Raw genomic sequence first — 26,110 nt, 5'->3', positions numbered from 1 at the left:
TGCTGGGCCGGGGACCCCACGTGGGACGCGCGAGGACCCTGCGCCACCGCCCCTTCCGGGTCCGGAACGGCTCCAGCTGTACGCACCCGCCCCGAGAGGAGCCGGGGACGGCGGCACCGGGCGGGTCGGGGGGAACCGGGGGCGCGTGCCCACGCCGGGTGGCAGCCCCGCTCTACGTCCCTCGCGGCCTGGCAAAATCACATTCGGCCGAGAGTTCACGCTGGGGAAGCTCTCTGAATGCCTCTGAGAAACGAGGCCCGGCGCCATCTCACCGACGAGTCTCCCCTTTACTGCTGCGTGCGTTTCCTCGGCACTTTAGGAACTAAAGCCTAATTGTCTGGGTAGCTCCCTAACAGGCTCTGGAGCTCAGTCCCTGGGCAGGGGGAAGGGGGTCCTCCGGGCTCCCAGCTCGCAGTCCTTTTTCTGGACAGGCAGTTCCTCGGCCACCTGGCAGAGCCGCGTTGCCTGGCAACGGCGGGGTCCTTCCTGGCTCGGCGGCGCTCGGGGCCTGAGGGGAGAAAACCGCCGCGGAGGGCGCTGGGGGTGGCGGCGGCGGTCCGGGAGGTGGCGGCGCGACTGAGACGCGGGTTTGGAGCGCCAGGGCGTCCGACCTCTGCACCTGAGAGAAGATGAACACGGCCGACCAGGCCCGGGTGGGGCCCGCGGACGACGGGCCTGCGCCACCCGGAGAGGAGGAGGGAGAGGGGGGCGGCGAGGCGGGCGGGAAGGAGCCAGCAGCAGACGCGGCCCCGGGGCCCAGCGCTGCATTCCGCCTCATGGTGACTCGGCGGGAGCCGGCCGTGAAGCTGCAGTATGCGGTGAGCGGCCTGGAACCGCTGGCTTGGTCCGAGGACCACCGCGTGTCTGTGTCCACGGCCCGCAGCATCGCTGTGCTGGAGCTCATCTGCGACGTGCACAACCCGGGCCAGGACCTGGTTATCCACCGCACCTCGGTGCCCGCCCCTCTCAACAGCTGTCTCCTCAAAGTAAGTCATCCCTCGCCATTCCCAGAGTCTTCCCCTGTCCCTCTCTCGCGGCCGCGTCATCCGTCCCAGGGGAATCCGGTCCCGCACTCGGTGCGGGGATTTATTAAGCAGCCAGGGTTGCCACCGCTTAAAAAAAAAAAAAAGAAAAGAAAAGAAAAGCCTTGCAGCTGTCTGCACCCTGTTTCCCCAGGTCACTGGCCGCCCCAAACACAGGTACACACCCAGGGGGCTTCCCGGAGTTGAGTCCCGCCAACCCCTCCTTCGCCCCAGCGTCGGGCCGGCACATGGAGCGGGTTACTCTTTCTGAGACTCCACCCCCTGTAGATCCAACCCGGGGCCTGCCTCTGTCGTTGCTCCTATTGTTTGGGGCCGAGTTTCCGAGGTTCTTGGCTGGCTTTGTCTACTGTGTGTGCCCTCCTCTCGCGCCAGTTTAGCTTCAGAAAAGAAAAACTGGTCCTATCCATAGTCTTAACTGTTTAAGTGACTTTATTATGAATGGTCCTCGCCTCTCCTTGGGCAAACGGGTAAATACCAGATCTCGGGGTTTGTACTCTAGTTTTTCTTCACTAGCTAAACATCTTTGGGATGTAGAATGAAAATAAAGACTCGAAACAACTGCATATCTTAAACTTCAAGCGCAAGGTCAAGTAGTAAGCCGTAGCGTTCCTTTTAGTTGCTTAGAGGTGTAAAAACTTTCCATATATCCTTAATAGAAGCGTACGCTTACGTGTGATCTGTCAAAGTGTATATTCATACATTCAATAGGTATTTGAATACCACTGTGCTTGGTGCTACCGCATGTTCTGGAAATAAAGCAGTGTGCAAAATAGAGCCCCTGCCCTCATGAAGCTTACATTCTTTGGCAAGTCAAGCACAAATGATAAGGTCCTGTCAGGTAGTGATAAGCATTATAAAGGTGTGTATCCACACACAGAGAACATGTTGATGTGTTCGTAAACTCTTATTCTGTACAGCCATTTAAAATATGAGTCATTAGCTATAGGTAGGGTGATGATAGCCCTCATCACTTTGTAGCATATTTAATTCAAGTTTCAAACAGCTTGTTGTTAGATTGTTCGTCAGCTTGTATGACTAAGCTTTCTCTAAGATCTTGAAGAGGATGTGAACACATTTGTTCAAGTGTAAACAAATCAGATAGACAGATGCAACCCTATGAAATTGAGAATTACAAAAGGAGGAAGGCAGAAGAAAGGTGATTTAAAAGGTGTATCTTCTGCTGAAAAGGCACTTAACTGTTTCCAAGGATATTCATACGCACATCAACTCAAGGAAAGTATGTATGTCAGTATGGTAGAGATGGAATACCTTAGCAGAGAGAATGTAAAGAAAGGAGGGAATAGTAAGAGGAGAGACTTTTATGGGGCAGGTCATCTGGTGGTGAATCTACAGCAGTCCCAAAGAAGGTAGCGTTTGGTTTGTAAGAGGAAGGAAGGAAAGGGCATTCCAGGTGGTGGGAATGAGGCATTCATCCCATGTGCATACACGTTTAAGTCATGAACATCATTTACGATTGTTTGTATAATGACGGACCAGTACATGAGCTCAATTAGGTTTTCTAGAGAGTCAGAGAAAGTAAGATGAGGCCAGTTGTGAACTTGGAAGGTTGGTATGAGGAAGTTGGCTTCAATCTAGGAAGCCTTTAAGATGTTGTTAACAGTTTCATTAGCATAGAGTGACCTGCTGTGGTTCAGGAACATTGCTGGATAGAGGCAAGAAGATGATTGCTGGGATCAGTGTAAAATAGAAGTTAAGAGATTGGGCTTTGGCACAAGATAGGCCTATCTATAAAAGAGGGATAATGAAACCCTGTTTAGGCTTTTTGGAAGATTGAATTAAACATACATAATCACTTGGCCCAATTCTTGGCACACTGTAAATGCTCAAGGTGAAAATATAATGCAGTTATACAGGTATGAAGGAGTAGGAGTCTGGATTAATATTGTGGTTGTGGACTGTCATTTTGCCTCACCTGACATTTAACACAACTGCTACCTAGTAACAGGAAATCCTAATATAGCTGTCTTATAGTTGACAAATGGCTTCGACGAAATTAATTAGTAACATCTTCCCCTTCTGTACTGTGGTGTTTTTTTTTTTTATGCACATCACATAAACCATCAGTCCTTTTGCAGTCTTTTTAGACTGATTGAAGTGAGTGAATTCCGAATTGTCCCTGCAGTTCTACAAGAGCCCTCTGTGGGTTAAAACTCTTGTGTGATGGTAGGAATGTAAAGAAGTCTGTATCAGCTCTTTGATGACTCCACCCATTGGCAGTCTGTGGATTTAAATCTGCTCGGTGCTGTGCAGCATGCCTTCGGTCTAACCTAAACAGTGGACAGTCTGCAGCACAGATCACAGTTTTAGTGTAGCATTGTTAGAAAACTAGGTACTAAACACCTTTGAAGCTTTTGCTCTATGATTCTGTTATTTAGATTATGAATTTGCAGGAAAATCTGCAGTTATGTAATAGTTCAGACATTAATTATCAGCTGTTTTATAAGATTGTATGGTATAAAGGTGAACAGTATAAATCTGAAAAGCAATGAAATAGTGATTTAAGAATGTCAGAATTGTTTTTCCCATTGGACTATTGATTTAGTGACTCATCTAGTGAGTCATTTGTGTATAGTTCCAAATTCTGATAATATATGTGTACCGAATTGTATTGCGCATCAATTGTTAGGAGCCTTAGAAAGTATTAACTTCATCTGCTACATTAAGTTAAATAACTGTTGCCTGGCTTTGAACTCTATTACCTGTCCTCAAGAAGCTTACTGTCTAAAAGCTTCAAGTGAATTTTTGTCAGGCGCTTACAAAATGCCTAACAGTTAGTATTAAAAGTATTTGCCATTAAAAGTAATGGTGAAAACTGCAATTACTTTTGAATAGTATTAGTGGTCAGCTGGAAACTGGATGTTGTACAATTAAATGATTGGCTGTGGGCAGGCCCCTGGGAGCTGGACTTTTAAGTATACTCCTTGAGCATCTGAATACTTGATTTGTTAACAGTTTCGTGATAGGGAGAGTTGGAGGGGGGTGCAGTAGTCTCATTGAAACTAATATGTCAGAAATTGCTACACAAAACCCTAAGACTTTTTCCTACCGGTCAAGATCTGTGCTGCTCTCCATCCTCTCAAGAATTCTTCCCACGATGAGTAGGACCAAGGGTTGCTTGAGCTTCCTTTATTTCATCCTGTGCCGCTGCTTTGGGTTACCAATCCTGTGAGTTTACTTCTACAGTAGCTTTTATTTGTAGCAAATTTAACCTGTTCTAAGGAGTATTGCTTAGTTCACAGTATTAAAGGATTTGATGAACAATTTTATATCTACTGTTCATTTGGTACACAACTTTATGTCTACCTTGCATTTTTGCATACTTTTATTAGCATTAAAAATCTTATTGCCAGGCGCGCGGTGGCTCAAGCCTGTAATCCCAGCACTTTGGGAGGCCGAGACGGGCGGATCACGAGGTCAGGAGATCGAGACCATCCTGGCTAACACGGTGAAACCCCATCTCTACTAAAAAATACAAAAAAAAACTAGCCAGGCGAGGTGGCGGGTGCCTGTAGTCCCAGCTACTCGGGAGGCTGAGGCAGGAGAATGGCGGGAACCCGGGAGGCGGAGCTTGCAGTGAGCTGAGATCCGGCCACAGCACTCCAGCCTGGGTGACAGAGCGAGACTCCGTCTCAAAAAAAATAAATTAATTAAAAAAAAAAAAAAATCTTATTAACATTTACTTGAGGCTGAGTGCTGTGGCTCACGCCTGTAATCCCAACACTTTGGAAGGCTACGGCAGGAGGATCGCTTGAGCCCAGGAGTTAAAGACCAGCCTGGGCAATACAGGGACACCACGTCTCTACAAAAAAATATAAAAATTAGCCAGGCATGATGGTGTGCACCTGTGGTCCTAGCTACTGAGGAGGCTGAGGTGAAAGGATTGCTTGACCCCAGGAGGTTGAGGCTGCAGTGAGCTGTAGTCACACCAGTGCACTCCAGCCTGGGTGACAGAGAGACTCTCAAAAGGTTTTCTTTTTAAACTTAATTCTCAGAGTATATTAACAATTATCATAGGTAACTTTATTGAGCACTTAATATATGCTTTGATATATTGACTTATTTAGCCTTTCTAACTTTATGGGTCATGTATTAGTCTCATTTATAAATGAGGAAATTAAGGTCAGAAGGTTTAAGCAATTTGCGCACACAGCTGGTGTGTGACAGAGCCAGCATTTGAACCCAGGTAGTCTGGCATCATAGCACAGATTTTCAGTTATTATGCTGTGCTTCATTATGTCATCTCACAAATTTTATCTACCTGTAGAAAGCACCGGGCTTTGATTAGCATTATTTTATTTCCAAGCCAGCCACCTACACCTCATTTAATTGGCATTTTCAGTCTGTGATTTTCCAGCAAGTTTCATAGTGTATCCAAGAGACTACTTTAAAATACCTTCCTAAAATCAAGATACACTGCCTGAAACACCATTCCCAAAGTATTCTACATACTTTGGGATAATAAATGGTGAAGGGTAATAACTGTCTTCCCTCCAAAGGCTTATTGTTTAAAAAGGAAAAAAAGTTTGGCTTCTTGTGGCTCAGTAGGTCTTTATACTAGTTCCCTGGCCAAGGCATTTAGTGTCCTCCTGTCACTTCTCAAGGGAGAATGACATATATAGTATTTCCAAAGCTTGTTTGGCCATAGAACTATTTTTAAGGGACAATGAAAGGGAGTAGTGTACTGTGAAACACACTGGAGGAAAAGTTAGTTCTCTGTTTTGTGGACAATTTTCTATTTACATTTCATTTTATTTGCTTATCTATTATTAGCAGAAAAGAGAATAAGAATAGATTATTCCTGTTATCCTTTGCTGCTTTCTTTCTTTTTCTTTTTGAGACAGAGTGTCGCTCTGTCGCCCGGGCTGGAGTGCAGTGGCGCGATCTCTGCTCACTGCAAGTTCCACGTCCTGGATTCACGCCATTCTCCTGCCTCAGCCTCCTCAGTAGCTGGGATTACAGGCGCCCACCACCATGCCTGGCTAATTTTTTTTGTATTTTTAGAAGAGACGGGGTTTCACCCTGTTAGCCAGGATGGTCTCAATCTCCTGACCACCCGCCTTGGCCTCCCAAAGTGCTGAGATTATAGGCGTAAGCCTGGCCATCCTTTGCTTGTTTCTAATCATCATTCCTGTCTGCACAAACTATTCGTTTGTTTGTACATTGAGGAATTTTTTGTTAGGCTTAATGGTCTGTAGGTTTTGTTATTTATTTACCATTTGAGTTTTTTTGTTTTGTTTTGTTTTGTTTTTTTGCAGAGCCTGGCTCCATCACCCAGGCTGGAGTGCAGTGGCACAATCTCGGCTCACTCCAACCTCTGCCTCCCAGGTTCAAGCACTTCTCCTGCCTCAGCCTCCTGAGTAGCTGGGGTTACAGGTGCCCGCCACCACGCCTGGCTAATTTTTTGATATTTTTAGTAGAGGTGGGGCCTCACTATGTTGTCCAGGCTGGTCTCAAACTCTTCGTCTCCAGTGATCCCACCTCAGTCTCCCAAAGTGCTGGGATTACAGGTGTGAGCCACCGCGCCCAGCCATGGGGGATATTTTTTAACTCTTTGTTGCACTCTAATTTTCTGATATGTCCCTGGTTGTCCAGACTTCATCTAGGATGTGGTCAGTGATTCTGTGTTAATGTCTTTCAAGTGCTTTCTGTGTCCTGGAGGGTAATTCCTTTAGGCTTGAAAACTTAAACTCATTCAAAGTGACTTTTATTATATCCATGTGTGTCTTAGGCTGGAATTTCCTTTTAATCATGTTCTACCCTTTCCAGTTTAAAGGTCAGCCTCTTTGAAAAAGGAAATTGACACAAAAAAAGAATTGAAGGATTCTTTTTCTTTTATCCATTTCTCTAAAGACAGTGGATAAAGTCCTTCCTTCCTCCTGCTTCCAACGTAACAAAAAATTTTTTGGCTAATCTCTGCTCTTTTTGGCTTTAGCCTTCCTATTTTTTTATGGGTCTGAACCACTTTCTTTTGGTCATTTATCTCTTCCTCCATCTTTGATGTCTCTTTAAAATCTTATTAAAGAGCTCACAGCTGGGCGTGGTGGCTCGCACCTATAATCCCAGCACTTTGGGAGGCTGAGGCAGGTGGATCACTTGAGGTCAGGAATTCGAGACCAGCCTGACCAACATGGTGAAACCCTGTCTCTACTAAAAATACAAAAATTAGCTGGGTGTGGTGGTGCACACTTGTAATCCCAGTCACTTGGGAGGCTGAGGCAGGAGAATCACTTGAACCTGGAGGTGGGATTTGCAGTGAGCCAAGCTTGTGCCACTGCACTGCAGCCCAAGCGACAGAATGTCTTACTGTCCGATACATGTTACGAACTTGGAGGAGGGAGAGATGAATGAAAGCTTGAACGACCTCAAAAGGCCTTACAGGGAGAATTAGATCTGGTAGGACAGATGGGATTTACAATAGGGAGAACTAGGCAAGGGAGCCAGGGAAAGCTGAGGTGGGACTGTTCAGGAATGGCAACTAGAATAGTCTGATTAGAGTGAACATTATTCTGTAGAAACAGTAAACAAAGCAGTTGGAGTTGGCTCTCGCCATTATTTGTGAATGAAATTTCAGATAAAGGACCTAAAGGTGGCATTTGTATTGCAAAGATATTGTAAAAATCTAAATATCAATTTGTATCAAAGATACGTATAGACACATTTTCTTTTCTTTTTTTTTTTTTGAGACGGAGTCTCGCTCTGTCGCCCAGGCTGGAGTGCAGTGACACGATCTCAGCTCACTGCAACTTCCGACTCCCAAGTTCACGCCGTTCTCCTGCCTCAGCCTCCCGAGTAGTTGGGACTACAGGCGCCCACCACCACGCCCGGCTAATTTTTTATATTTTTAGTATAGACGGGGTTTCACCATGTTAGCCAGGATGGTCTCGATCTCCTGACCTTGTGATCTGCCTGCCTCGGCCTCCCAGAGTGCTGGGATTACAGGTGTGAGCCACCGCACCTGGCCTTATTTTCATAAATTTGTTAACACCTTTTTTGTTTTGTGACTAGCTCAGATAAATGCTGTGTTGAATCTTAAGAATCAAGTACATCTCTGTTGGATATATTAATTCTAAGAAGAATATGAGAACCAGGCTATGAATAATGACACTTATTCTGACATTTTTAAAAAACTGCCATCTTCTAAACACTCATCTGATAGTTTTTATATCTCTTTATTTTCAGGTTGGCTCAAAAACAGAAGTTGCTGAGTGCAAGGAGAAATTCGCCGCCTCCAAGGACCCCACGGTCAGTCAGACTTTCATGTTGGATAGAGTGTTCAACCCTGAGGGGAAGGCTTTACCACCAATGAGAGGATTCAAGTACACCAGCTGGTCTCCCATGGGTTGTGATGCTAATGGCAGGTGCCTCTTGGCAGCACTGACCATGGACAATCGCCTGACCATCCAGGCAAATCTCAACAGACTGCAGTGGGTCCAGCTGGTTGACCTGACTGAGATCTATGGAGAACGTCTTTATGAGACCAGTTACAGGCTCTCTAAAAATGAGGCCCCGGAAGGAAATCTCGGGGATTTTGCTGAGTTTCAGAGGAGACACAGCATGCAGACCCCAGTCAGAATGGAGTGGTCGGGCATCTGTACCACTCAGCAGGTCAAGCATAACAACGAATGCCGGGATGTTGGCAGTGTGCTCCTGGCCGTCCTCTTTGAAAATGGTAATATCGCCGTGTGGCAGTTTCAGCTGCCCTTTGTAGGAAAAGAATCCATCTCTTCATGCAACACGATTGAGTCAGGAATCACCTCTCCCAGTGTATTGTTTTGGTGGGAATATGAGCACAATAATCGAAAAATGAGTGGCCTTATTGTGGGGAGTGCTTTTGGACCCATAAAAATTCTTCCTGTCAATCTCAAAGCAGTCAAAGGCTATTTCACTTTAAGGCAGCCTGTTATCTTGTGGAAAGAAATGGACCAGTTACCCGTGCACAGCATCAAATGTGTACCACTTTATCATCCTTACCAGAAGTGTAGTTGCAGCTTAGTAGTGGCTGCAAGAGGCTCTTATGTATTTTGGTGTCTTCTTCTGATCTCCAAAGCAGGGCTGAATGTTCACAATTCCCATGTCACAGGCCTTCACTCACTGCCGATTGTCTCCATGACTGCAGACAAACAGAATGGAACAGTCTATACTTGCTCCAGTGATGGAAAGGTGAGGCAGCTGATTCCCATTTTCACAGATGTTGCATTGAAGTTTGAACACCAGTTGATTAAACTCTCAGATGTGTTTGGCTCAGTGAGGACTCACGGGATAGCAGTGAGCCCCTGCGGTGCGTACCTGGCCATCATTACCACTGAGGGTATGGTCAACGGCCTCCACCCCGTTAACAAAAACTACCAGGTGCAGTTTGTTACTCTCAAAACCTTTGAAGAGGCAGCTGCTCAGCTCCTGGAATCTTCAGTTCAAAACCTTTTTAAGCAGGTAGATTTAATAGACCTAGTACGCTGGAAGATTTTAAAAGATAAACATATCCCTCAATTTTTACAAGAAGCTTTGGAAAAAAAGATTGAAAGCAGTGGAGTCACCTATTTTTGGCGTTTTAAGCTTTTCCTCCTGAGGATTTTATATCAGTCAATGCAGAAAACCCCTTCAGAAGCCTTGTGGAAACCCACCCATGAGGACTCAAAAATCTTACTAGTGGATTCACCTGGGATGGGCAATGCTGACGATGAACAGCAGGAAGAAGGCACTTCTTCCAAACAGGTGGTGAAGCAAGGCCTGCAGGAGAGGAGCAAGGAAGGAGACGTAGAGGAGCCCGCTGATGACTCGCTCCCCGCGACTGGAGATGCTGGAGGCCGGGAGCCAATGGAAGAGAAACTCCTGGAAATCCAAGGGAAGATCGAAGCTGTGGAGATGCACTTGACCAGGGAACACATGAAGCGAGTCTTAGGAGAAGTGTATCTGCACACCTGGATCACAGAAAACACTAGCATCCCCACCCGAGGACTCTGTAACTTTTTAATGTCTGATGAAGAGTATGATGACAGAACAGCACGGGTAGGTGTTTATTAAAACTCTGAAATTGTAAAGTCTGCTTTCTTCATGAGAAAGAAATGACCTAAATTGAGTTCCTGAAGATCAGCTTTTGCTTTGACATTTTTTAGGTAATTGATTTGCATGAGGTGCAGGGGAATAAATAGGAAATGCGGATTAATGCAGAGGATGCATTCATAGCATACAAAGAATATTTTGATTCTTCTTCACACTGGCCTTAATAGATATGCAGAGTTTGCAGGATGAGCTTTCCAGACTGGATTAGCTTAAAGAGACTGCATTTAGCTGAGTAATATGTGATGGGCAGTCATGGCCATAGAAATATGGTGCCCATGCTCCCTGCCCTTCCTCTTTTACAAAAGTTTTGTAGGGGAGGGGTGTAGTGACATGTTTTCCGTTTGATAGGATTTAAGGATATCTTCACATTTAGTCAAGAAAGACATGTAAACGAATCATTACCCGTGTCTCATTTTTACAAATACTGGGCACAATCTTTATTTTGGTAATAGAACAATCATAGTGTTATCCAGAATGTATTCTATAGAATTTAAGTTGCTTAATGGAACACTGGGGTTCCCAGTGCATATTACCATCCTAAGAGTTCTGAGAATTCCTACAGAAAGGAAACCTATACCTTCGTATAGTTCGGTATTACTCAGACTTCCTGATCGCAGAATCTTTCTTGCAGCTAATAGCTGCTAAAATCCTGAAGAACCCGTGTTCCAGGAAATATACTGTATTCTGAAATACTCAAAACCACAAATATCTGTGTTCCTTTTTACTTCAAAGATTGATACTTATTGACTAAAGTCTTAAAATATTAATTGAAGGGCAGTATCTTTGTTCGTAATGTTAAGCCATTCACAATCACTTCTTGCATTTTGTTGGAAAGAATGTGTATGTTTGTGTACACACATTTGCCTTTGAAATTATTGCTCATAGAATGTTTGCAGTGGTCTTAAGAGTATTAAGATGCACTGTTCATGTAAATGACTTTTCTTCTTTAAAAGTTAACTTTTGGGGCCGGGCGTGGTGGCTCATGCCTGTAATACCCAGCACTTTGGGAGGCTGAGGAGGGTGGATCACAAGGTCAGGAGTTTGAGACCAGCCTGGCCAACATGGTGAAACCCTGTCTCTACTAAAAATAAAAATTAGCCGGGCATGGTGGCGGGTGCCTGTAATCCCAGCTGCTTGGGAGGCTGAGGCAGGAGAATCGCTTGAACCTGGGAGGTGAAGGTTGCATTGAGCTGAGATTGTCAATTGACAAGAGCAAAACCCCATCTCAAAAAAAAAAAAAAAAAAAAGTTTTTTTGTTTTGTTTTTGTTGTTTTGTTTTTTTGTGGTTTTTTTGAGAGTCTCGCTCTGTACCCCAGTCTGGAGTGCAGTGGCACGATCTCGACTCACTGCAAGCTCCACCTCCCGGGTTCACGCCATTCTCCTGCCTCAGCCTCCTGAGTAACTGGGACTACAGGCGCCCGCCACCACGCCTGGCTAATTTTTTGTATTTTTTTTAGCAGAGACAGGGTTTCACCGTGTTAGCCAGGATGGTCTCGATCTGACTTTGTGATCTGCCCGCCTCTGCCTCCCAAAGTGCTAGGATTACAGGCATGAGCCACCGTGCCCGGCCAAAAAAACTTAATTTTTAAACGTTTCATTGTGTTCCAAATTGTCTAGAAGAGTATTCTGGTTATCACAGTGCCATGGGACCTAGTTAGATGTATTATAAGAGTCAGTGAAAAATTAGCAAAAACATGTTAGAAAGTACTAGAGGTTGGGTTTGTAATGATTTAGAATAATTGTCCAGGTACTCCATGAGCCCAGGAAGCTACATTTAGCGTGGTGGCCCAGGAAGCTACATTTAGCGTGGTGATGTGATTCCAACAGAGCCAGTTTAAAAACCAGAAGATTACGCACCCATCCCTGTCTATAGCAACTGAGTTTATTGAAGACCATGCATTCCTGTCTTAAAAATCCAACTATATGCATAAAATGAAGACTTTTAAACCCAGGGTGTTGATTTATTAGTAGTTATAAATTATTTTGGAGATTATCAGCCTAGTATGCTGGTACAGTTAAACTAGCACTTTTAAACCTTTTTTCATTATCACTTCCCCCAGAGCATTTGTAGACACTTTTTCGGAATTGACCCTGCCCATGAAGTTTTAATACCACAGATGTATTTTGTGTGTCCGTTTATATACTGTGTGTGTATCTTTGCTTTATATGTAAAAAGAGAACTTTCTGTCCCCCAAGAACTAATATTTGCTGCTTTGGAAGGACTCTCACTCCCATTGAGAGTGTGTGAGTCAGAATAACACAGTTAAGAATTGAGCTTGCCAAGGTCAAGGCTATTGAGAACAAATAGCAGTCTTTCCTTATGTAAAATTGAGGTATATCTGGGCTGGGTGCAATGGTCACGCCTGTGACCTCAGCACTTTGGGAGGCCAGGGTGTGAGGATGGCTTGAGCCCAGGAGTTCAAGGCCAGCCTGGGCAACATAGCGAGACCCTGTATCTACATAAAGTGAAGGAGAAAAAAAAAAATTATCCTGGTGTGGTGGCACAAGCCTGTAGTCCTAGCTACTTGGGAGGCTGAAGGGGGTGCCATGTTTGCACCACTGCACTCTAGCCATGGCAACAGCGAGACCTTGTCTTAAAAAGAAAATAGAGGTGCATTTGTATGGGAGGAATTCTGAGTAGTTTTTGTCACTGTATCATTATCAGGATGTTTGGCCTGTCTAGAAAAGCAGAGTGAGGCTGGGCGCGGTGGCTCATGCCTGTAATCCCAACACTTTGGGAGGCTGAGGCGGGCGGATCACGAGGTCAGGAGATCGAGACCATCCTGGCTAACACGGTGAAACCCCTTCTCTACTAAAACTACAAAAAAGTAGGCAGACCCTGTAGTCCCAGCTACTCGGGAGGCTGAGGCAGGAGAATGGCATGAACCCGGGAGGTGGAGCTGGCAGTGAGCCAAGATCACGCCACTGCACTCCAGCCTGGGTGACAGAGCGAGACTCTGTCTCAAAAAAGAAAAAAAGAAAAAAACAGAGTGAGTTTGGTCATCCTTGCTGTAAGGGACCATATGTTAGAATTCTTAAGACTGAAAAGAAAAAAGGCCAAAAATTAATGGGATGTAAATTTGTAGAGTATATGCAGAAGAGGTAAGATACTGGGTTTACCAACTTCTGAGCTAGTAAGACATCCTTTGAAACTTAAGTGAACTAATTTTAGTGAATTAATCCAAAATCTTGTGGATTCATTCATAAGAAGCAGAAATGGATTCAGAACTGGAAGGGCACTATCACTAGTAAGAGAAGACAACTCTTGAGGGTTATGTATCCCAGCCTCCAAATTACATATCCAGTGAAGTTAAAAAAAAAAAATGAATTGGATTCAAGTTTTTTTCAGACTTTTATGTTTAAACAGTAAATCATTTTTTTTTTTTTTTTTTCTTGAGATGGAGTCTCACTCTGTCACCCAGGCTAATGTGCAGTGGCGCAACCTCGGCTCACTGCAACCTCCGCTCACGGGCTCAGGCAGATCCTTCTGCCTCAGCCTCCTGAGTAGCTGAGATTACAGGTGTGAGCCACCATGCCCAGCTAATTTTTCTATTTTTAGTAGACACGGGGTTTCACCATGTTGGCCACCTGGTCTCGAACTCCTGATCTCAAGTGATCCACCCACCTTGGCCTCCCAAAGTGCAGGGATTACAGGCATGAGCCACTGTGCCCAGCCAAGAGTGTAGTCTTAATAAAGCACAGAAAAGCAAAACTGAAGCAAAGAATGGCCTAGAGTCTGCCGTTACCTCTCTCACTCCCAGCTTCTTGCTCCTATAGTAGTTCTTTCCATGCCTCTGCAGTGGGGTCAGCTTGTCTTAGATTGCCGTCTACTGGACTATGTTGGCCATGGGTCTTTGGGCCATCAGAAGGGGAAATTATTTTTTAATCCTGATGATCTTTTTACTTTGTAAGCCTGTCTTCTAAAATAGACATTTGTACAGTTCTACAAAGAGAGCAGTATTCCACATAATATTTTGCCTATAGAGATTATGCTTTTTCTTCTTAAAGTCAAAACATTATAAATAATAGCTAAATACTTTGTCTTCTAATAGAACTCTGAAATCCTTGTCTCAGAAGCAACTAAAACAAGGCAAGTAATAAGATTTTGGTTTTCAGAACAGTTTTCTCCTTAGTGGTTACACCCTGTTGCCACAGAGTACCTGAATAAATTTATTTTATTTAGCTAGTTGACACAGGTTGAAACTCTAGTTCTTTTATTTTCCAGACAGTATAATCAGCCTATTTGGCAATGCAGATCCCCTGTCTTTTGTGAAATACTGCTCTTTGCTCTTTTCTTTTTGTTTATTATTTTTTAATTTTCCCTTTGTGTTTGTTGGCTTTTTCTTAAGGAAATCCTGCACTTACACTAAACTTTGCTGACTACTTTGTCTTACTAGGTGCTGATTGGACATATCTCAAAGAAGATGAACAAACAGACTTTCCCTGAGCACTGTAGTTTGTGTAAAGAGATCTTGCCATTCACAGATCGCAAACAGGCAGTCTGTTCCAATGGCCACATTTGGCTCCGGTAAGCCATTTTAAAAGTTCCTACTTATGCTCATTTTTCAGTTTTGTGTAGCACAAACTACTGTATGTGACAGAATAGCAACTTTATGCCAGTTATCTGTTGCCCTTGCCAATTTGTTGGAGAAAAGCTGCTATTACAAAGCCTGATGTCGACTTTTTTAATTAGTATCACTCAAGCAAGTTGGCCTTTAAAGACAGTTTTTTACTGCTTAATATATAGGAGTTTTCTTATTTTATTTGTTCAATTTCGTAATTGAACAAATTATGCCTCCTCTTCCTAGCCTCATTCTAAGACCTTGGTGTATCCTCATGTTACTGGACCTGTGGGCTGCATTTGACACAATTACTCCCTCCTTGAAGCACTTTGATCACCTGCCTTCTGGGACACAGCAACCCTGGTGTTCTTCCTGTCTCATTCTCAGTTGACTTTGCTGATGGGCATCTCAGCTGTCTGTCTTTCGCCTGTTTTTCTTCTCTTTGCACTTTCCCGGGGCGGTTGCTTATCATCTGCACAATGATGATTTAAACTTAGAGCTTTTGCCTGTATCTCTCCCCCTAAGTCTAGGCTTAAGTATCTAACTGCCTGCTCAGTACCTCTATTTGGATGTTTAATAGGCGTTTCAAATTGGAATCCAACCTTTTGTTACTACCTCTGCAGCCCTGGTCCAAAACACCATCATCTCTTGCCCAGATTATTATACCTGTGGTTACTTTCCATCTGGTCTTCCCGCTTCCATCCTTGTCCCTCCAGTCTGTTATTACAGTCGGGATAGTGATTGTGTCAAAACTTTGTCACTGGCTACTTGTTTCTGATGAGTAAAACTAAAACCCTCTCAGTGATCCACAAGACGCCACACAGCCTGAGGCCCCTTCTTCCCTTTGTCCTCCTGCTGACCTCGTCTGCTGTATTTCTCCATCTTGTTCGCTTCACTCCAGGCAGACTGGCTTCATTCCTCAGGTACGTGAGGCATCCCTCCACCTCAGGACATCTACACTGGCTGATTCCTCTACCCAGGATGTTCTTCCAGCAGATGTCCACATGGCTTCCTCCAGTGTCCCTTTATCAGTTAGGCCTTGCTGGCTACCATTCCTAAAATTGTAACACCCCACCGACATACCTTCCCCTCCCAATGTTTTGCATCCTCCTTCCTTGCTTTATTATTTTCCTCTTTAATAATTATCACTATTTAATATATTTTTTCGTTGTCGTTCCTCTAGAAAAAGAAAGCTGTATGAAGACAGGAACTTTTGTGTTTTGTTCACAGCTATTTCTAGAACAATGCCTAGTGCATGGTGGGCACTAAATTTTTTAATTTTTAATTTAAATTTAAATTTTATTTTATTTTATTTTAGAGACAGGGTCTTTCTGTGTCGGCCAGGCTGGAGTGCAGTGGCGCAATCTTGGCTCACTGTGACCTTTGCCTCCTGGGTTCAAGCGATTCTCCCACCTCAGCCTCCCCGGTAGCTGGAACTACAGGCATGTACCGCCACACCCGGCTAATTATTTTTTGTATTTTTGGTAGAGACGGGGTTTCACCATGTTGACCAGGCTGATCTTGAACTCCTGGGCTCAAATGATCCACCTACCTTGTCCTCCCAAAGTGCTGGAACTACAGGCGTGAGCCACTGCACCCAGCCAAATTTTTAACAAGATTGTGCTACACATACCATGTTAACTCACTAGTTTTGTTATCAAAATGTATGGACATTTTTCTACATCAGTACAAAGATAACATTCTTAATGGCTATAGAGGTTTCCATTGTACAGATGTTTCATAGTTTACCCCCTTATTGATAATTTCTTTTTTCCAATTTGTATTGCATTCCTACAGTTTTATTTATTTATTTATTTATTTATTTATTTATTTATTTATTTATTTGGAGATGGAGAAATGAAGTCTCACTGTGTTGCCCATGGTGGCTCAAACTCCTGGGCTCCAGTGATCCTCCTGCCTCAGCCTCCTGAGTAGCCAGGACTATGGGCATGTACCACCACGCCTGGCTCCTACACTTTTTCTAATTTGACCATTCAGACTTAAGAGGGAAGAATAGGAAATAAACTTGTAGTGTATTTTAGGTTAGTAATAAAAATAAAAACATTTATTGAGCACTATTAATATGCCAGGCACAGTCTAAGCTGTACATGTATTAAGTTACTATATTATGCTGGTTGTGAAAATAAGTTGGTAGGAGTACAGGCATGTGCCATTGCACCTGGCTTTCTGTTAGTTAAGATTGGGTATAATTACTGTCTTTAAGACTCTGGCAGTACATTGGGGAAAACCCTGACGAATATTGAAGGCAAAACTAATGGTGCAAAAAGAGACAGGATACTAACAAATGTTCACAGGTTCAATTCCATCCAAAGATTATCATTGGGCCTCTACCAGGGCCAGGCAAATAAGGATAGGTGGAATGTATTTTCACAACAACCATGCATGGGGCGCATCAGGATTACTTTTGTTTTTACAGATGAGGAGATTGGGGCCTGGGGAAGTTAAATAATTTGCCTAAGTCACAATGGTGGTTTGTAGCATAGCTCAGAACCTGACATTCTGGCTCCAGAAGCCACATGTGTAAACCATTACACATTAATGTCTCCTAGATGGGTTCTTTCAGGAAAATTGTTTTCATTTTTACTGACTAAAGTTACGGCTGAAATACCTCAGTATGATTTCTGTAGGTGAGAACCAGTGCTTGCTGTCACTCAGATGTAATCTTTCTTCCTAGATATCCATGTCTTTACTCAAGGTATACCTGCTTGGAGTCCCTTCCCTTAACCTCCTCCTTTGTATTTTCTGCTCCTTAGTTGCTCACCTGAAAATTGTTGTCTTTTGGGAAACCTTCCCTGCAACCCAGATGTACTCTTTCCACCTCATTGCGTCCCACCTATCCTTATTTGCCTGGCGCTGGTAGATAGTCAATGAATAATCCTTGGATGGAACTGAACCTGTGAACATTGGTTAGTGTCCTGTCGTTTTTTTGCACCATTAATTTTGCCTTCGATATTCTTCAGGGTTTTCCCCAATGTACTGTCAGAGTCTTAAAGACAGTGATTATACCTAATCTTAACTAATAGAAAGCTGGGCACAGTGGCACATGCCTGTAATCCCAGCTACTTGGGAGGCTTAGGCAGAGGATCACTTGAGCCCAGGAGTTCAAGGTCAGGCTGGGCAACGTAACGAGACCCTGTCTAGAAACAACAGCAACAAAAAAAAAACCTAATGAATAAATTCCCAATATAATACATGATCAGTTTTTAAAAAGCATATCAAGAATTTAAAGTGCAGTCAGGTATGGACAGACTAAATTCTTTTCTGATGCTCAAACAGGAAAAAAAGCTGCAATCTACCTGGATTAGAACCTTTATGTCTCTTTGCTAAGCACGGAGCATAGGTTTGGCCAGCTTTGGTGCACAGGGGGTACATTGTTGCATGAATGTATGAGTATCATGCTTTCACTTGGTTAATGTGTAGTTTTATGATAACTCTGTGATGGAGAAACACCAGTTTCTGCGTGTTAGTAGAGGAAACCCTCTCCCTTGCCAATACAGTCTGTCTTCTTTCAGGTGCTTCTTAACCTACCAGTCCTGCCAGAGTTTGATATATAGAAGGTGTTTGCTCCATGACAGCATTGCCCGGCATCCAGCTCCAGAAGGTGAAAGCTTTCCCTTACTTGGGAGGGTGGGTGGGTGGAGCATGCTGGCAGTGGGCCAGCGCCCCAGAATAACAGTTTGAGTCACACTCTACATGTCTTGGTGTTGTGCTGTCGGGGATGGGGGGTGGGGAGCAGGCTCCTGCTGCTCTTTACAGTGTTACCATGAAGCCACAGTTAACTGAAACATGGCCATTGGAATATGTCATGTTGAAGTGCATACTGCATTTAGTATGAGTTAAGTGTGTCTGCAGTTGCTGTTCTGTCACTGCAAACAAATTACTCATGCCAAAAAATGTCAGTTTGTTTCAGTAGATGACATAGATTATATTTGAATGTAAACTTTGTAGATGATACTGTATACGAAGACAACATTATTTAACCAGTAATAGGATATTCACTTGAAGTCGTTCTTCCAGTAGCCATGATGGGTTTTTCCTGGTTGGTCTATGTGGTCTTTCCTGATAGCTCTAATGTCATCCATTTCTGGAGATAACTACCTGGAAATAAGATTGTAGAGTGGTCAGGAATTAGTGATTTAATGATGCCAGTGTCAGATTTTGTCCTGACGTTAATAATGCACTCTAACCAAGTGAGCTAACTAGATACAGAACATACAATTATATATGCATTTTGGGGGGAATATTCTGTTCTCAGCTGAAATAGCATTCTGTATAAAACTACATACATTCTTGAGTTTTGCTCTAAACTGACAGAAGCTCTGTAATTCTCATAAGTAGGTGTATTGATACCTTGTGTTCTGTTGTAGCTTTTTATTAGGGAAACTACAATCATACACAAAAGGAAAGAGAAGAGTATAATAGACCCCTGTGTACCCATCACTTCAGAAATTACCGACTCATGGCCTTTTGTTTCATGTGTAGTTCCCTCACCCACCTCCCTCCTCCTGATGGATTATTTTGAAACACATTTTTGGGCACTTTTAAATTTTTACTGCAATTGATAATTGATACGATGCCTCGGCAGGAAATCTGGAAGAGATTGAAACTTTAAAAATCATGCCCATTGACTTTGAGTCTAGCCATTTATGGCTTTTGGGAAGAATGAGAAGCTACTGGATCTAAAAAAGCATTGGAGTAGTTTTTGATAGATGAAAGAGGAGGAGGATTTGACCAGTGTTGCCACATTTTTATTTCTCAAGAGCATAGCATTTTCCTGTTACTGTAATTTTATGAGAGAATATTTTAACATTAACAGTGTATGAAGAACACATTCTCGGAATACAGTCCTTTCTTTAAATTGAATAAATTTAGCTTTATGAAACATTCTTCATTACCCTTATTTTCCTGTGTCATCACACTTTGTGAACCACAAGTTTAGTCCAGCCTCACTTGGAATGTTGGAAACCAAAGCCCAAAGAAGTGAAGTGCTTTGTCTAGGGATGTGTAGCTGGTTCATTGCAAAATTGGGACCAGAATACCCATCTCTCAATGCTACAGTCCGGTGTTCATCCCTTCTGACTGCCTTTTCCGAAGCTAATAGTTGATACCAACTTGTCTTCCTTTTGCAGATCCCGACTGGATTAAGAGGTTACTGCAAAGCCCCTGCCCTTTCTGTGATTCTCCTGTCTTCTAAATAATCAGTGACAGGAACATGGAAGGGCTGATGAACTCTGCCATAGAAAACTTCCTCCAGCCTGAAGAGAAGGATATACTGGAGGAAGCCTGACCCTCACGAGTGGAGAGAAGTCCTTGGTGATTGTAAAGAGGGCCCCTGGAGCTCATTTCTGAAGGGCACTCTCCATCTCCAGGGACTAACGGATGTCCTTTGAAATGGCTGGACTCAGAGAGTTGGAGTCATTTTGAGATGAGCATTAGCCCTGGCTTTGTAACCAATGAGGAACACTTAAGTATCTTGACAGAAGCAATTTGAACACAATGTCCTGTAATTTCTAGGAACAGAATGGTCTTTTCTAGAGAACTTGGATAAGGACCTTGCTAGGTTGAGTTAGGTTTTAATCCTTGCTTTGGTCTGGAACTGCCTTCTGGCTCCAGAACTTAAATTGCTTGGTCTGTGGCATCTGATGTACCAACAGAAATTAAAAGTGTGTAAAGCAACACATGGGCTGATGTTTTGTCCTCAGAAAATAGCTGCTGGTCTGCATCCCTCCATTCTTGTTTTTTTATGCATATGGAAAACATTTTCCTAAAACTATATTCTCAAGTTGAAGCCAAGACTAAAATTTAATGTGTCAAATGATCTGGTAACTATTATGAGTAATGGTGACTTTTTTTCATTCTCTCCCGTGTCATCAGATTTCCTGACCCAACTCCTTAATCCGTATAAAGATGTCAAATACTGTAGTTTACCCACGCCACAGCCCTGCTTCAGACTTAACTGTGGTAGCCTATATGAGCTATTTGTACACAGAGGAAAAAAAGATATTTTCCTCTTTTAGTAATAAAACGTTTAGTATTTTTAATGTTGACATTTCCAGATGTTTCATTGAGTATCCAGGGGTCTGTCTGGAGACTTCTAGAGAGGGACAGCTCAGAAGTGGGGCCCTTGAGCTCAGGTGCCATAAGCTTGTGCAATTCAGTTGAACCGAGCCTGGCAGTGTCTCTCCTCTGCACACAGCCCCTTGATATTTGGAATCCAGGTTCTGCCCCCACCCCTACCCACCCAGTGGTCTGTTAAGATGTCCCAGATGGGGCCGGGTGTGGTGGCTCACGCCTGTAATCCTAGCACATTGGGAGACCAAGGCAGGGAGATCACAAGGTCAGGAGTTCAAGACCAGCCTGACCAACCAACATGGTGAAAGCCTGTGTCTACTAAAAATACAAAAATTAGCCAGGCGTGGGGGTGCGCACCTGTAATCCCAGCACTTTGGTAGGCCGAGGCAGACGGGTCACTTGAGGCCAGGAGTTCCAGACCAGCCTGGGCAACATGGTAAGACCCCGTCTACTAAAAATACAAAAGTTAGCTTGGCATGGTGGTGCATGCTTGTAATCCCAGCTACTCAGGAGACTGAGGCAGGAGCATCACCTGAACCCAGGAGGCAGAAGCTGCAGTCAGCCGAGATGGTACTTAGATGATAACCATAGCGGCAACCTCACCCCCCACCCCCTATTGATAGGTAGTGAGCCCTTGGAGGCACTTCTAAACAATCTGCTCGGAAATGTCTTCTGTTTCCTGTTCAAATTGCTGTTTTGTCTCCTATGTTTAATCATGTATTTGCTATTCTGCTTATTTTTCTCATTTTGGTGGTAATTTCAAGAAGAGTGTTTATCCACTATTGATTTTCAAGAAAGAAACCAAGCACCATTGAAATCATGAGAAACAGAATTCAGAACATTGTGTGGTTGAAGTCATTTGTGTCTGCAGCTGTTTTTTCCACTTTACAATAAATAAGTAAAAATTAAGATCATGTCAAAAAATTATTGCAGTTTTAATCATTATGGCATATTCCGCCCCCCGCCACCTGCATTAGAATCAGTGGAGATTTGTTCTTACTGGGAATTTTGGGCTGCTGCCATTTAAAACTTAGGTTTTTATTTAAAGCAGTTGTGCATTTTTGAGAAAATTTATTGAGAGTAACTAGAGAGGATCTCCCAATTTTTTTTGTATGTCTCTATAGGAATAAACATGGCAACAGTTTTTCTAGAACGTGGACTCACTGCAGGGACTGAACCCAGTGGCGTTAAGACCCTAAAATCGATCCACCACCTGCCTGCCCCAAGTTTCCAAACACCCAGTTAGAAGGCCTTTCCCTGCCCTTGTCCCTGTCCCACACCCATGGAGGTTAAGCTACAGAGCTGGGGAAACAGGAGATTTTGAGTTAATGGCAGCCTCACAAATAGTGCTTCTGAATTTCTCTGAGTCAGCATACCTCATGAGTGTGTTGCTTGGTGCACCTTGGAAAAGTGAGAATGGCACTAGAAGTTTTTAATCGCCTCTTGCAGTTCAAACTTAGATACCTACACCTCTGTACCTTCCTAAAATTTGCCTGGTCTTATTTGGTAGATTTCCAGTTGCTTTCTGCTGTGACCATAATAACTGAGGAACTGGAGAAATAGTGGAAGTGCTATTGCCGCACTGCATTTAAAGTACAGGAGCAAAGATTCTATACAATTAGACCCTTTAAGCTACAACATGGTTGCATTTTGGGAGTCTGATATCCACATATGTATCACATTTTCTCTGCCTGGGGTTAATTTGTTCCTATTATTCTAGATAAGAAATTGATAGCTTGTTATGCTTGATATTCATTCTGAAATCCTTACGTGTCCACCAGGCAGACTTCAAGCAATCTCTACCTATTATATCTGCCAAAACTACCAATTATTTTTCAATGTCAGAAGTCATTAGAGCCACTGGCAAAGCTCATGGTTGAACGTGACGTTTTTCTGCTTTTCCAAGAAGTTTCTGAGAATGTTAATGTTGAAGTATGCAGGCTGGACCTATCAGCAAGTTTAACACATTAATTAGGTGAAAAGACTCTTAAAAGGCAATAATTAAATATTTCAATTATTTTGTAATTATCATGGTATCAAATAAGATGCAAAAGCAGTTGATGCTCATTGGTGCTTGTTAAGAATGACAATACTGGTTCTGTGGGCATCTTTCCCCTGCAGCAGTTACACTGCCTCAGAGTTGGGTGCATTACTGCAATTCCTGGAATGGAACCAGGAATTAGGGTCACTGGTTGATTGGCACAGGATCTTTCCATCCTTTCTGCTCCTGACCTCTCTCTCTTGCCTTTCCTTCCCCCAGATGCCCTCTTGGTTTCCATTCCTTTAGTTCTCTCTGCTTTAGAACACAGTCAGAGCTAACAGATTACATGTTGGAAAGAAAAATGGATGAATGGTCAAATTTCTAGAAGCTGAATTGTGTAGTGGGTCTCACTTCCTAGAAGAAACTATTGGCAATATTTCTTTCTAAAGGTAATAGTATTATTTATATCTGGTTTTCTTCAAAACTTAACTATAATTTCCTTGTCAGGGTGCTCAGTAGCTCTTGGTTTGACTTCGGGCTAAGGGATGTGAAATTTTAGCTCCTTCCCACCACCTGTTTCCGCTCGCTGCCACCCCCAGCCAATATTCTTCTTCATAAGCAAAAATTATGCTTAAGCTAAGCTGAATGGGTTATATTCTAAGTAAGTGCAGACAGCAAATAGGCAGACAAATACAGGAATATCTTTACAATTAGCCCACCACGAACTGTTCTGAGTCTCTGCATGGTTTCCATAATTCGTTATAATGTGTCTTTATGTTCTTTCACTGCTCTTCTGTGTCCTGGAGTTTAGCAATTCAGTGAGACTAGGGAGTGTCTCAAGAATGGAACCTTTGCTCTCAAGGTTGGGTCATCAAAAATCCCTCTAAAGGATCTAACTGATGAATTGTTTTTATTTTCGCCATTAGTGCAAGTATCAACTGGCAGCCTCAAACAGCTTTAGACTATGTCTCAGGTCTCTCATAGTTATACTTAGAACTGCTCTTTCTTGAAGCTAAAAGAGGTTTTTGGCGTAAAGATCTGCTGTTCAACCTAGTATAGAGCATGTGAAATGGAATTCAGCCAAACTCCAAGAATATCGAGTTGCTTCTACTTACCTAAAGTAGTACAGAATCACTATCCTGATGAGAAGTGGGGTTTTTCAGAAGATTGTAAACTCATTTCCATGGCACAGATAGAAATCATTATCAGGACTTGTTAGCCAGTTCATGTCTCATTGATAGGATGCAGCCTGCCATCTGCATAGACGGTGTAAGATGGTGCTGTTTTTGAAAACTTGCTGTGGAAATAAATTTGACAGAGGAATAGTTATTTGCAAAGCTGTCCTAGAAAGAAGTTAACTCTTTTAGTATATGGATATTTCTCCTCCAACACCTTTAATTAGGTGGTTCAGCTTATCTTGTATTTTCTGAGTCATAACTGTACTCTAGGGCCAAGACCTACTATAAAATCTGGAGTCCTAATCAGAGAGTTGTTTAGATCAATATTATATGCTTTGCCAACATAATCTAAGAAGGTATTCATTCTTTCTGGATTTGAGAAGAGTTGACAAAAGTGTAAGATTATATTCTCATGCTGAAATAAGGTATAGGCTAAGTGAAATACTGTAAATGGGTTGGGTAGAATTGAACTTTAGCGCTCTAAATATTATGCTTATTTTTAAAGTAAAAAGTTGCCTCACTGTCATGAAATCCTATTACTTCCATTAAAAAAATCCTGTAAAATGGTCAAACTGGACAATGTAAGAGAATGATGGCTTTGAGGCATTTCATACTTTATCGGTTTACATTTGGCTAACAGACTGGTAGGTAAGGTTTAGGGTTCTCTCCACTAATGGAAAATTAAATGCAAAATGTCCTAAGAATTACGTTGTTTTCAAGGCTTTGACTCAGATTTGTACTTTGATGTATGAAAGTGAATATCAAACTTGTTTATACAGAAAAGACTATATAGAAAAATAAATCCATGTTGTGTATAGTGATACATGTTTTATGTTTACCCAATGCCTGTACTAAATCTTGTGCTTGGCTTTGAATTATATATGTGTTTACATATGACTTTTTTTTTTGAAATAAAAAGAACAGTCATCTAAAAACGTAAGGTTTTGGAAAGGAGATGCGTTTTCAATCCTTACCATTAGGTGGAATGTTTTATAGAATTTTGGTGTTAAAAAAAAAATTTAGTAACAATGCATTTAGCTTGGAATACTCCCCAATCCAGAAAAGTTGGTGACTTCTCTCCACTGTATATATGTACATAGTTTTCATTATTAGATTGTAAGCTCCTCAAGGGCAGGAATTGTTTTATCTTTGTTGTTCCTGCAGCACCTAATGTAAAGTGCCTTGCACAGGGTAGGTGCTCATGACGTGTAGAATGAGTGAGTCACTTCCTGCCTCATAAATGTGGTTCACTTCCCCTGTGTTCAACACTACAAAGCTACTCATGCCAGAAGAGGGCAGAGTTCTTTCTTGGGTTTGAACTGGCTTTTTTGGGTTGAATCAGACCATTCCACATCCTTAGCACTACTTAACCTTCTTTTCCTGAAGACTACATATCAGTGTCCTGCGTTTTTAATCTAATATTACAGCTGAGGTTTCTAGGAAAATTTTGAAGTGGAGAAGATTATGGAGAAAATGAAATGGAGATTTGGGGAGGGTGGTTTGTCAGTATATTGCCCTGTGGGGTAATCGTATTTTAGTTATTACTTGTTAAAAGGGTAACAGAACCTCTGTTTCTTTACCAAGTCGCTGGTTGGCCATTTCTCCAATTAACGAACTACCATTGGTTTTAGCTCTTTCTCATTTTGAATTCCCTTCAATTGCTTCCATGATTCTAGAACTTACAGTCTAATACAGTTGCTGTGAATATTTAGTGCTGTACATAATGGCAGTTTTGTAAATGTGAAATAACCTTGAATATGTTGTGGTTTGTATACAGAGCCATTCGTAGTGTTATTTTGGCCACTTTTTTATTCAAAATAAATAATTATTTGTATACTGCGTGTCTGTTTTATGGAGTTCCCACTGTTCATAGCAAAGCTTGGAAACCTCTTAAAGCCTGAGCACCCCCAACAAAGTTAAGTAATGCCCAGGCATGGGCAGACAAGAAGGAAAGAGCTCTGTGAGGGAAATGTTAGGGAACTGGCCACTAGCAACTACCTCAGAACCAAGTCAGTAAGTGTTAGGTGGTTTATTCCAGAAAAAGGAGGAGGAATGTAAGGGGAAGTAACAGAGGTTCAGTAGTATGTTAGGCCACATGTTCTTGACAATATCAATTAAATAGTATTTGGTGAGGAAAGTGACCCTGAAAAAGATGATCTCTATAAGCATTAT

General features: G+C 42.7%; 2 protein-coding genes across 3 annotated transcripts in view; one reads left to right on the top strand and one right to left on the bottom strand.

The window, feature by feature from the left end:
* Positions 1 to 267, bottom strand: part of DDX31 (DEAD-box helicase 31) — a 79,368-nt gene extending 79,101 nt beyond the window's left edge. The window contains 1 exon segment of the mRNA XM_025359266.1: positions 1 to 267. Within this exon segment, the coding sequence (XP_025215051.1) occupies positions 1 to 267 (267 nt within the window).
* GTF3C4 (general transcription factor IIIC subunit 4) lies at positions 53 to 25,772 on the top strand. Of its 2 annotated transcripts, XR_003115919.1 has the most exons (6): positions 53 to 986; positions 8,244 to 10,070; positions 14,177 to 14,214; positions 14,522 to 14,652; positions 18,220 to 18,308; positions 19,837 to 25,772. XR_003115919.1 is itself a non-coding variant. In XM_025359267.1 (5 exons), the coding sequence occupies exons 1-5, from the start codon at positions 630 to 632 to the stop codon at positions 19,899 to 19,901; spliced, it is 2,469 nt and encodes an 822-aa protein (XP_025215052.1). In that variant the 5' UTR covers positions 257 to 629; the 3' UTR covers positions 19,902 to 25,772. The 2 variants fall into 2 exon arrangements, 1 of the variants encoding a protein (XP_025215052.1); XM_025359267.1 differs by lacking the exon at positions 14,177 to 14,214 and having other exon boundaries at positions 257 to 986.
* The last annotated feature ends 338 nt before the right edge of the window (positions 25,773 to 26,110 follow it).

Source organism: Theropithecus gelada, chromosome 15, assembly GCF_003255815.1.
Source record: "Theropithecus gelada isolate Dixy chromosome 15, Tgel_1.0, whole genome shotgun sequence".
Taxonomy (NCBI): domain Eukaryota; kingdom Metazoa; phylum Chordata; class Mammalia; order Primates; family Cercopithecidae; genus Theropithecus; species Theropithecus gelada.
The sequence above is the reverse complement of the archived record's forward strand: the minus strand, read 5'-3'. Positions and strand labels throughout refer to the sequence as shown.

Excerpts from the sequence above, each read along its gene's own strand:
- GTF3C4 (XM_025359267.1), top strand. The coding sequence starts at position 630 with ATGAACACGGCCGACCAGGCCCGGGTGGGGCCCGCGGACGACGGGCCT. Across the intron at positions 987-8,243 it reads TCAACAGCTGTCTCCTCAAA|GTTGGCTCAAAAACAGAAGT; the intron begins GTAAGTCATCCC and ends CTTTATTTTCAG. Across the intron at positions 18,309-19,836 it reads CCGGCATCCAGCTCCAGAAG|ATCCCGACTGGATTAAGAGG; the intron begins GTGAAAGCTTTC and ends TTCCTTTTGCAG.